Genomic DNA, 11,126 nt, shown 5'->3' on the forward strand with positions numbered 1-11,126 from the left:
CCAGTATCTGCCTATGAACCCTTGAACCTGATAAAGAAAAACTGTTTGATCTGTGAAATATTTATAAAACTATTGGAGCAAAATGTTAATTATTTAACCTATGAAAATAAAAACGACTCGCGCACAGTTGATGACATTTTGGATGTTCTGGCTTTTGGTTTACATCCAAATGCAGTTGTTTCAATAAGTCGGTGTCTGGTTACAGTTTATTTAGTCTTTGTCTGCTTTTAGCAGCTTTGAGCTCCTGCAGACAGTGTTATCATCACGTGTGGTGGGTTATTTTTGCCGCAGCACCACAGGGAATCGGTTTTTGTTCTGTTTGTGGGGTTTTTAATGAGTTCGTTGAAAAAACGCTGGTGAATAATTGTGTTTGCCTGAGAGTCGCTGAAACTTAATAAAGGATCACGGAGAGAATACGAAAACCGAAATGCAATAGACAGAAAAAAGGTTTCCTCAAAGCATAGAAAGGAAACATTAAGGCAAAACTGAAAGTGAGGAGAGGGACATCTGGACTACTTCTCTAAACCTGCTGCTACCACGACCCGACTTTGGACAGGTGATGGAGATTGATCCAGGAAGACTTCAAACCACTTTCAGGTTCTACTAACAGACCAGAACTCAGCTAACCTCCTCTCCACTATGAAGACCTGGAAGGAGGACACACTACACAGACAGAGGTCTCAGGACAGCAGACGATGGGGCACAGATGTGATGAAAGATGCCTGTTCAGGCCGCTTTATCTCAATTTGGGCTTCAGCCTTTTTCATTTCACAGCTTTCTGCCCAACTCCAACTTCCATTGTTTGCTCTTGTGAGAATGACATTTTTCACAATCCTTCATTCAGCGACTAGAAAGCAGCAGGACTTTAGACATCAACTCTGAACAAATATGCATGATCCTATTTCATTCTTGTTTCTGGCTTTAGGACACAACATGACAAATGATGACAGTTCAATAACCTGATGTACATAGTCATCTGTGTGTGTCCAGACTTTGACCCTGTTCAAACCGGATGTGACCATTCTGACCTCACGCAGGCTGGAAATCCAAAAGGCACCGATCCATCGAAACCCCTGCATGACCACCAGCTAACAAAGCGCAGACAGAGGGGACAAATAATGTCCCTAAAGGACAAAGGATGTCCCTAACGGATGGGATGAGAAGAAGCTTTTAATTGAAATCTGAACAGCTCTGCAGAAGAGAACGAGCACGAGCAGAGATTGGATTTAAAAGGACGCAGAATGCGAAACCCACACCTGCGTTTAATTCAATTATCAAATTATTTATTATTTAAAAATAACACTAATGTTTTTTTTCTTGATGAGCCATGTGAGCAGTGTGCATGTAGGATCAGCAGCACAGAATATCTCAACAAATATCCGTCAATTCACAAATATGGGACCGTGCGGTAAGAAACGGTCTGAGAACTCGTCTGTAACATCTGCAGCATCTGTCCTAATCAGCAAACCAATGGACTCGCAGCATCTGCCTGTTCAATTCCTCTCGTGTCTGTGCGGTGTGTGAGCTCTGAGGCTTCCAGACACACTGGTTTCTGGTTTCACCTGAAACTCATCACTGAAGCTGAGCAGATACGTCATCGACGCGAAGCTGAATCAAGCAGCCCAGTGTTTCCACTCAGAAATGGGTGAGTGTGGTTTAAAAGCAGCTTTAAAGAATCCCACAGTAAACAGTTTGAGGATAGTTTAGTACAAGTAGCAGCACAGTTTAGAACTACTGCTGTTTACTGTCCCGTTAATATTTGTGCATACTTTTGTAAGTTGTGGCCACAACTGGTTAATAAACGAAAGAATAATAAAATGAGAAAGAATTACATCTTGGTTTGAAATGAGCCTTGTTATCAGCTGCTGTTTGGCTCGTGAATTGAAGGGGAAAGAGCCTAAAGGTAAATCTCATAGCACCATCTGCTGGTGTGAACGTGCTCGTCTGTTCTTCTGTTGGACACTTCATCCTAATTCGTTCCCTTGTGGGTTTTTGTTAGTAGATGCATTTATACTTCTGTGCTGTACTGTGTGTATTACTGCATTTAGTCTGGAGGGGTTCGTGGTGTTTTTTTTATTTGCAAATATCTTCATATGTCATATGTGTCATATGACCTGGCCCAGTGATACAAAGTGGAAGAATTGTCCTTTGCTTTACAGGAATAAGTAGAATTAAAGTTTTTAATGCGAACCCTCTGTTTCTTTCTGTTTTTTTTTTCTTTATTTGAATGAAGCAATTAAAAATCCAGTCTCTCTCTTCTTCATGTCCTATTTTTGTCCCCGTTCAAACTCTCTGCTGGACTGTTTAGCATCTTGGGTGCTGCGTCTGCGTCTCATCCCAAAACAGGTTGGCTCTGCATCTTTGTCCCCCAAAGAATCTATTACATGTCTGTCCTCCATCTGCTTGAGGTTTCGTTCAGTTTTTTCCTGTTTGTACAGGCTGTGCAGCCAGAGGTCAAATCTGTGACATGGAGTTTTATAAATAGCCCACATTATATTTAGCATTTGCTTCTAAAAAGTAACAAGGGACGAAGGCTGTCACGTAAAACATTAGCTTCTGAATTACTGTATATTAAAAGGGTTTTAAAACTGGAATATTCAAGTACAAGTACCTAAAGAAAACTCTTAGTCATGCAGTTTCTGTGCAAACTGAAGTCTGGCTGTGAGAGATTAGAAAACCACGACTGTTTATGTGAAAGTATGCGGCGTATCACGTGTCACGTGACCCACGAGACGAAGATATGAATTATTTCTGCAATCAGAATATAACAGAATGTAACGTGAACGTGCTCTGGGCTTTTATTTTGAAAGCCCCCAGTGGAAGTTGACTTCACCGCAGCTCGCGGCTTGATGCTTACGGGGATGAAACGTCTTCCTCCTTCGCGGTAGTTCCACGATGGAAACGGCGGAGAACGCGGCGGTTGCTGAGCAGGATGCTACGCGGGGCTCCGTGGACGTGGACACCGCGGTGTTGCTGCTGGGAGCGGGAGTGACCGCCGTCACGCACCCGCTGCTCTACGTGAAGCTGCTGATACAGGTAACAGCTAACGTGCCGTTGTAGCTAACAGGAGCCACGAAAACGCTGCGAAAACGTCGCGCCGTGCTGCGTTCGCGTTCGGGAAAATGCCAGCTGCTCTTCCTGTTTCTTCGCTGTGTTTCCCACTACACACCTGTGTGCACCGCGGTGTGACTTTCACCTAACGTTATTTTACCACTTGTAAGATTGATCATTATTCATTTTAAAGGTTATGTAATGAAAAATAACAATCAGTAGAAACGCTGAGCACTTTTCTTTCTACCGTGACGGAAACAATACATCGTCCTTGTTTTGCAGACAAATAAAGTGCAAATGTGAATCTGTTAAAGTAGAGTTGCACACATTTAAGTTTTTTTCCATTATTATTTTTACTAAAATTCTCTCTTGTCATTTCCAATAGAGCTTAACAGGGAAATAGGGCTTTTGCACAAAAACTGCAAACTAGTCCAACATTTTTTCTGTGTACCTTCATACTTGCGCTGGCTAAGAACGATTCTGTCAACCGCAAGATGTAAAAATGCGCGATCCACATCCCACAACTGTACAGCTGTTTAGAGGCTTTAGGCCTGGAGATTGCAGCGAAAGCCACTAATAGCCTAAAGCCTGAAAGAGCTTTAATGCTTTCCCTTCCGGGAGAAGGCCAAACATAACTTCACAGCTGCATTAGACTGTTTGTGTATGTTGATGGCAAACAGATTTTAAAACGAGCTCACAGAGAAATATTGCCTTGGGGCAAACAACACACTGGCCAGCATCAGATAAAAAGTCTTGACGGATTGACTAAGTGCAGTCTCTCATTAGGCTGCTCCTGTTTTCTGTCATCGCATAATTTACATTCTGGGGCCTTCTGCACTGCATCCTGATCTTACGTACTTGCTCAGAGTTATTGCACTGACTATGGGTTTTTATTCACATTTTTAAAAATGGTTCACTTCTTGCACGTAGAATAAATTAAGCTGTGTGGTATTTGTTGGGAGGACATGGTAAGAAGGGAATCACTTTTAGTTGAAGGTAATGTTAATTTATTAACAGGGTGCAACCTGGTTTGCATGATTTTCTGGTTGTGTTTTTTGAAAAAACTTGCATTTCCCCATCCTGGCTACGACACCAAGATTCAACCACTGACAGCTTTGGAAAGTCACTATTCCTTGGTCTAGAAAAGCCTACCGACCTATTGGAGTGAGGCCAAAAACTGAGGGAACACGCAACCTTTGAATTATTAATAGCTTAAATGCAGCTTTGCCACTCCAGTGACATCCGTCTCATCATTCCTATACAGCAGGGAGACTGTTTGATTTGTCATTATTGTCTCCTCAGGTGGGACATGAACCTCTTCCCCCGGCTGTGGGCACGACTATGTTTGGGAGAAGAGTCTTATACCTGCCTGGCTTCTTCTCCTATGGTGCGTGAGCATTTGTTTACCGGTTGTTTCACTGCATATATTTTCAGAAGTGCTGACAGGAGTTTGTTTTTTAGCACAGCACATTGTGACGGTGGATGGAAAGACGGGACTCTTCCGCGGCCTCTCACCTCGTATCGCATGCAGTGTCATCTCCACCGTTGTCAGGGGCAAAGCAAAACAGGTAAGACTGTGCAGAGTCAACATTATTTATGAATACTGATGACATTATGCATTTCATTGGAGGAAAGTTGGATTATAGTTTAGTTTTAATCTCTAGCTTGATTTATTATGTTTCCCTAATACAATCCAGCCATTTTGGGAGGAAAAACACCATCCAAGTAAACTCGGATCAGTGAGGATTCAGCATCCCGCTTATGATGAACATCACTAATACGACGTGTGATTTAGTTTGTATCTCCCATTATTAGAACAGACTTCACACAGACCCTTGTAATGGCTGGCAGGGCGAAATTATATCCAAAGTTTATCTGAGGCTAATAACATTGATGTTTTTGTGTGTGACACAAATCCTTTGTCCCTCCATCGCCGCTCGGCTGAATGTGGCTTATTACTGCCATATGCAGTTCTCTTAAATTACTTGTTGCTGTTAAGGACTAGTTCTTAAGAGGCCAGTTATACCTGACACCTGAAGCTGATGAGGTGTCCGATTAATAGGAGCAAAGCCTCTGAGGAAAAGATTGTTTTATAAACTGGAGAGCTGCAGGTGTCACAAAGAGCTGTCGGAGTAACTTTAGTTCTTTGTTCAGCAGGTGGAGCTTCAATCCAAAACAAAGGACCAGCAGACTTCACTCAGGAAAGTGGTCAAAGAGGTGAGGTGGGCTGCTCTTCAGTGACACGACTACAGTGAAATGTGTGGCAACGTTCCTGACACTTGAACTAAACATCAAAGTTGAAGACTAGGACACAGGCGAATGGATCCACTCAGTTTTGGATTAGACACAAACTTAAAAATGTAAAAACTACCCCGTCCCACTCAAGACACATTTGCCCAGCAGAAATTAAACAGTTGGTTTGGCAGTAAATTCTATTTTGCATTTGACTTTAACTAAACTAAAAAGGCTGTTTCCTCTTTCCAGACCACAAAGGAGATGGTCGTTCAGTGCCTGTCCAGAGTAGCCGCTCATCCTTTTCACGGTACGTCCTCAGCCTGTCTAAGTGTCTGTATCTAATATCTCGTAGACACAAATAGATTTGACTGTTTTGTGCTTCCCTCTGTTGGCCAGTCCCATTAAAGTTGCTAGTAGAACTGACCCATAACATAACATCACAAGCACCAAGAGTTAAACTGTTTCTTTTGCTGATCACCTTTATTTGTTTTTCATTGACAGTTATGTCAGTGCGTTGTATGGCCCAGTTTGTTGGCAGAGAGGTGAAGTATGGGTAAGACTTTGAAGAATTCTTCCGATAATCCAATAACGTGAAGGAGCTGCTTTGAGAAACTGCTACTCACATAGGCTCAACGCAGTGTCGAGCGTGCACTGGATGCACATCATGTCGGTTTAACACTAATTTTGGAAAGTAGACTTTTCTAGGTTTCCAATTAATTGAATTTAAGTTATGATTAAAACAAATCAAGCTTGTTTAAAATTGATTGTAATAAACTCACAGTGGATGATTGACACAATGGCTGATATGTTGGAAAAGAAATTCCACAAAACATTTGAGCTCATCACATTTATTTCTGTAAAATGTGCCATACAACAACATAACGTGTCAGTTCTTTAATAAACAAACAGTAATATTTAGTTCCATCATCACATGCTCCCGTTTATGAGTTGGAATATTTAGAACCTTTGCTAATCGGCTCTCTTGGTGCTGTAGGTGTGGTTTGATTAGATGTGTATACAAGTGGCAGCTTTCTGTCACCATGTGCACAAAACCACACTAATGTTGGTTTTGGGAGCTTCTGCATATGTAAACAGTTTGTGTCGCGTTCACAGGGGGCTGTTCAGTTGTACGATCAGGATTCTGAAGGAGGAAGGAGTTGCTGGATTCTATGTGTGAGTCGCACTGTTCGTTTGCGACTTTCTGACTTGTTTCCTCGACTATTTAACCTTCAGCAGTCTGATCAGTGTTTTGTGTGGCTGCAGTGGTCTCATGCCCCACATGCTGGGAGATGTCCTTTTCCTGTGGTGTTGCAACCTCCTGGGCCACTTTATTAACTGCTACGCTGTAGATGAAAATGTAAGTTTAGGAAACGCAGTGTCCTGCCTCTGTTGTCTCTGTGAATGTGAGTGAACGCCGAAGGTTTAACTCTTACTTTTTGTGTATTTCTGTCGCAGCTCACTCAGGCGTCAGCAGTAAGAAGCTACACTAAAATCGTGATGGGTGTAAGTTGAGCAGCTCGACTACTTCAAAGCGTTTCTCATGTACTGCAGTATTGCTACAGATTCACGCTGTGCTTTTCTCTAGATTGCAGTCAGCATTCTGACGTATCCATTCATGTTGGTGGCTGATCTCATGGCGGTGAACAACTGTGGGTAAGTCGGCCCGTCAGCTAACGGAGCGTTTTTTCCGCTGTAGGCCAGACGCGAGTTGATTCAGTACGGCGGCTTTTACCTGGTGCTGTGGGCGATAATGTCCACAAAGACAAAACATGATTCAAAAATGGTTTTATTGTATAAAACAATAGGCTGTTTGTTAGTAAGTGGGTCATATGCACAGTATCTACCAAAGGCCTGGTACACATTCTTAAGATTCTAAAAATGGACGAGACCATCGACATAACAGTTCTGACCAGCTTCCAGTCACATGAGCAAATCAACATAACAAGGCTGTTGGGTTTTTACGCATTGCGATGATTAACACATACATCTTTTAAATACATTCAATATATTGTCCATCCTAATGAACCTTTTGGGTTTTGTGACATGGAGGGAGCTTTGACCTCTGTGGTGACGCTGGGTGGGTTGATTTAGGCAGATTCACATTTAGAACCAGTATTTAAATGTGACTTCTTTTAACATAACACCTACAGAAAGTGGTAACCGTTCAGACATTCATGCTGGGAAACATATTTTACACCACATCCTTGCTGAATTTCCTTTTACACATAATGGTTGTGTTTGTGAAAAGCTGTTGCTTCACTCTGACTGGTTGTGCTTTGTGTCGTCAGGCTGGCTGCAGGTCTTCCTCCTCACTCTCCCATCTTTAAGTCCTGGCTGCACTGCTGGAACCACCTGAGCCAAAAGGTGCAGTAAGTCTGTTCAGCCTGTAGGTGCTTTCAGAGCAGAGGGACTTTTTGCTGTTCTTAGAAGTGTGAATACTGTACAAGTTCCCCCTTTGGTTTGTCCACTGGAGGAACTATGGGCTACTTCTTCTTTTCCTGTCTGTGGGCTGTTCACCACAGCGAATCATGTGCCTCCATCTAACCCTGACCTCTGCATCCTCTTCTCTCACACCAACTAACTTCATGTTCCATACATCTCCGCTTTGTTTTTAGCTGTTTTAGGAACTTTTTTTGCTCATTCTATGAGATATTTGTTTCATTATCTGTGATCTCAGCAGCCTTCAGCTCAGCTCCTGAGAGCGAACGACTGTTGTTCGCATTATTTTTGACATCAGCCATCACCGCTATGCCACCCCCACCTCAATCATTTACACATAGTCCATAGTTTAGCCAGATTCCATTAACGTGTGTGTGTGTGTGTGTGTGTGTGTGTGTGTGTGTGTGTCTGTCTCTCAGGGTTACCTTTTCAGAGGATCCAGCTTCTTCTTCCGCCGGGTGCCTGTGACCTCCCTGACCCCCGTCGAGGACTGACATCATCACTCGCACCACCACCACTTAAGGTGTTAGTCATCCTGCTCAGACTTTGTCAAACTAAAGCCGTCCCCCCCGCCCCCCGCCATCAGCTTTACTTGCTGTCATCCAGATGTAGCAGGAGCAGCAATGACACAGCTGGAGAGCCCGTTTTTGTTTCTGCTCTATGGGTGAGTTGTGAGCAGTCCCTCCATAAGTTTGTGACGTTGCAATCGCTAAAGACTGTTTTCCCCATTTACGGAGGATGCGCGTGCATCTAAGGGGCACAAAGGGAGGAGTCTCAATATCAATATGGGTATTAAGACTGCTGAACATCTGTAAAATTGCTTCTTCAGAGGCAGTTTGACATAGCTTTCTGGCTCTAGAGTAGATTATTTTAAAAAGTCTAAACAATTTTAGACCTAGAAGCACATAAGCTGCCTTACATACGTAACAGTGGATAGATGTCGAGCTCAAACGTTACTGCTTCACTCTGGCCTTCATATCAATAACCTCAACATATGATAATCCTGCTCTTTCTGAACATATTACACGGAGCATACCTGTCTTAAGTGCTACGTTAACGCAAAACTGTGTCGGCATGTATTCACCATTATTAATCTGACACCAATCACAAGCAGCTTACATCAGCTGGATTTTTTTTTCTCTGAAAAAAATCAAGCATAGGCTACATTTCCCACTCAAAGCCCGTGGGAATTCTGAGCAACGTTGCCGTACGCGTCAATCAGCCACAACAATAAGATCCCTTGGTGGTGTGTAAGAAGTGTTTTCTATAAACTATTATGAACTAAAATATGCTGATGGGTTAACAAACCGTCAGCACATGAAGTGCTTAAAATCAGCTCCACCTTTACCAACAGTGACCCTTGACCCTTATTTTTTATTATTTACTGTATGTGTTTTACCATAATCAGTATTATTTAAAATAGTTTTCTTACTCGAGGACTTTTAATTTTGTACTTTCAGTAAAATGTAGATGATCTGCTTAGTACTTTTACTCATGTAAAAGATTTGCAGTAGTACTTTTAGTGGAGAATTTGTTTTAGGCCAATACTTGCACTTTTGCTTGAGAATTAAGTTTGTGTACTTATACCACCTTTGTACACCGTGTATTACATACACACTGCTCTTACTGAAACAGGATGCCTTTTTTGTTTTTTTATGAATTCAAACAATCTATTTTTTCAAGTTGCTTTTTTAGAAAAGCTGTCACAACGTCGGGACGTTTAGGCCGCAGCCTAAACTGGAGGGGCTGACGGGGGGTTTCTCTGATTAGAATCAGTGCAGCGTTATGTTCGTCGCTGCCACTGTGAAAACGCCACGACTCTAATTTTATGGCTTCCTCTCTGCACTGCAGCTGCTGAGGCTTATGTGAACCATAATTAATGCTTTCACAAAAATCCCTTTGTCTACGCAGAACGTATCTAATCATGACCGATTCCTGTTTGCCTTGTTTATTTATAAACCCTTCAGTTTCTGCTCTTTATTTTGTTGTACGTGCAGATTTAATTTAAACGAATAAAACACTGCTTTAAAATTCTTAGTACATTTATGAACAACCAGAAGAGAAATTCAAGATTCAAAGTATCAGGTATATTCAGGCCCTTTTCTGTGGAGCCAGGCATTTATTTCTGCGTACAATGTGTTGCATCTTAAAAACAGTGAGACTAAGTAGCTTTGGCTGAATTTTACCTGAGACGGTCGCTTTGAAGTCATCGTTAGGTGCAGAGTCCCCAGACATCAGGGCTCTTCCAGAGAAAGATGAGGAACTCTGTGAAAACATTATTTAAAAAGCTTGTGTTAAAATGTAACCGACTTTAAACTCTGAATTCAAAGTGTAAAAACCCATTCGTACTTACATGTCTGGCACGTTGACGTGTACGTCAAAGGCAGTGACATGAAAAAAAGTGATTTTAACATTGATCACCAAAGCAGACAGTGACTAGATCGGCCAAATGTTTTCAAAGAGCATGTGTACTGCAGCAGATGGTCTGTTAACACAAAGTCACATAGTCTCACTTTAAACCAACTGTGGAAGTATTTGTACTTCAACAGCAGCTTTGCCCTCTGCTGTAAAAAAAACATGTTCATTTTAGTGTTAAATTACCTTGTGTATTTGTGAGATCTACTGCTAAACCTAAAGAGCCCATAATTACCTGCTCCCCCATAATCATGACCCTTTACTATTAAGTGTTATTTATTAGAAGCTGTTTCAGTTTTGAAACTCAGATTATGCAGCAGGACACATTACATATGAAGAAAAAAAAAAAAAAAAGTGAAAGTAGTGTTTGTAATTGTTGGGAAATTGGTTGTGTGGTTTTGCTGAGACTAACAAGAAGTACAGCTATTTTTTTATTTCAAAGATTATTTAAAAGCATGGAATAAAAGTGCATGGAAGGTCCCACAGGATCTATTGAAACTATTATGATCTTCACGTATGTGGACGCATATCATTGCATTGTTCTTTAAATTTTAGCCAATTTCTCATCATTTTCTTGAACTATTTTGTGCACAAACTTGATTCCTTCCTATTCTTTGTTGCATTTAAATGTCCGTAAGGAGGCTGAGGTGCATGTGTTTTGCATTAGGTTTGTTTACCCCATGTGACTGATGAATGGATGACATTCATATTTTGACTCCAATGAAGTCCTGAGTGCCAAGCTGCTGTTTGTCTTTTATTCATGCTTCTGTGTCATGATTCTTGCATCGTCTCCCTCAGTTACAACAATCTTTCCTACTCTGTTCAGTTCCATGTGTAAACGGTTTCTGCACCATTTTTCTTATTTACTGCATGTTGTCAACACACACACACGGTGGTGTGTTTTTTGGAATGTGCCTAAACATTTGTTGTATGACTATGACTTTAAATCTCGTCATTTATTTCTGCAACAACAAGCACTAAAAGTG

The 11,126-nt window shown here is 41.6% G+C and overlaps 1 protein-coding gene across 2 annotated transcripts; it reads left to right on the forward strand.

Moving 5' to 3' along the window:
- Positions 1-2,822: 2,822 nt before the first annotated feature.
- LOC137140120 (mitochondrial carrier homolog 1-like) lies at positions 2,823-10,879 on the forward strand. 2 transcript variants are annotated; one of them, XM_067528236.1, is made up of 12 exons: positions 2,823-3,036; positions 4,354-4,438; positions 4,513-4,619; positions 5,209-5,268; positions 5,536-5,593; positions 5,788-5,839; positions 6,400-6,459; positions 6,550-6,643; positions 6,742-6,789; positions 6,872-6,939; positions 7,575-7,650; positions 8,145-10,879. In XM_067528236.1, the coding sequence occupies exons 1-12, from the start codon at positions 2,896-2,898 to the stop codon at positions 8,217-8,219; spliced, it is 924 nt and encodes a 307-aa protein (XP_067384337.1). In that variant the 5' UTR covers positions 2,823-2,895; the 3' UTR covers positions 8,220-10,879. The 2 variants fall into 2 exon arrangements, with proteins under 2 accessions (XP_067384337.1, XP_067384336.1); XM_067528235.1 differs by having other exon boundaries at positions 2,824-3,036; positions 5,206-5,268.
- Positions 10,880-11,126: the final 247 nt, after the last annotated feature.

The sequence above is a fragment of the Channa argus genome, chromosome 13 (genome assembly GCF_033026475.1).
Source record: "Channa argus isolate prfri chromosome 13, Channa argus male v1.0, whole genome shotgun sequence".
NCBI lineage: Eukaryota > Metazoa > Chordata > Actinopteri > Anabantiformes > Channidae > Channa > Channa argus.

Excerpts from the sequence above, each read along its gene's own strand:
- LOC137140120 (XM_067528235.1), top strand. The coding sequence starts at position 2,896 with ATGGAAACGGCGGAGAACGCGGCGGTTGCTGAGCAGGATGCTACGCGG. Across the intron at positions 4,620-5,205 it reads TCAGGGGCAAAGCAAAACAG|CAGGTGGAGCTTCAATCCAA; the intron begins GTAAGACTGTGC and ends TTCTTTGTTCAG. Across the intron at positions 7,651-8,144 it reads GGAACCACCTGAGCCAAAAG|GGTTACCTTTTCAGAGGATC; the intron begins GTGCAGTAAGTC and ends TCTGTCTCTCAG.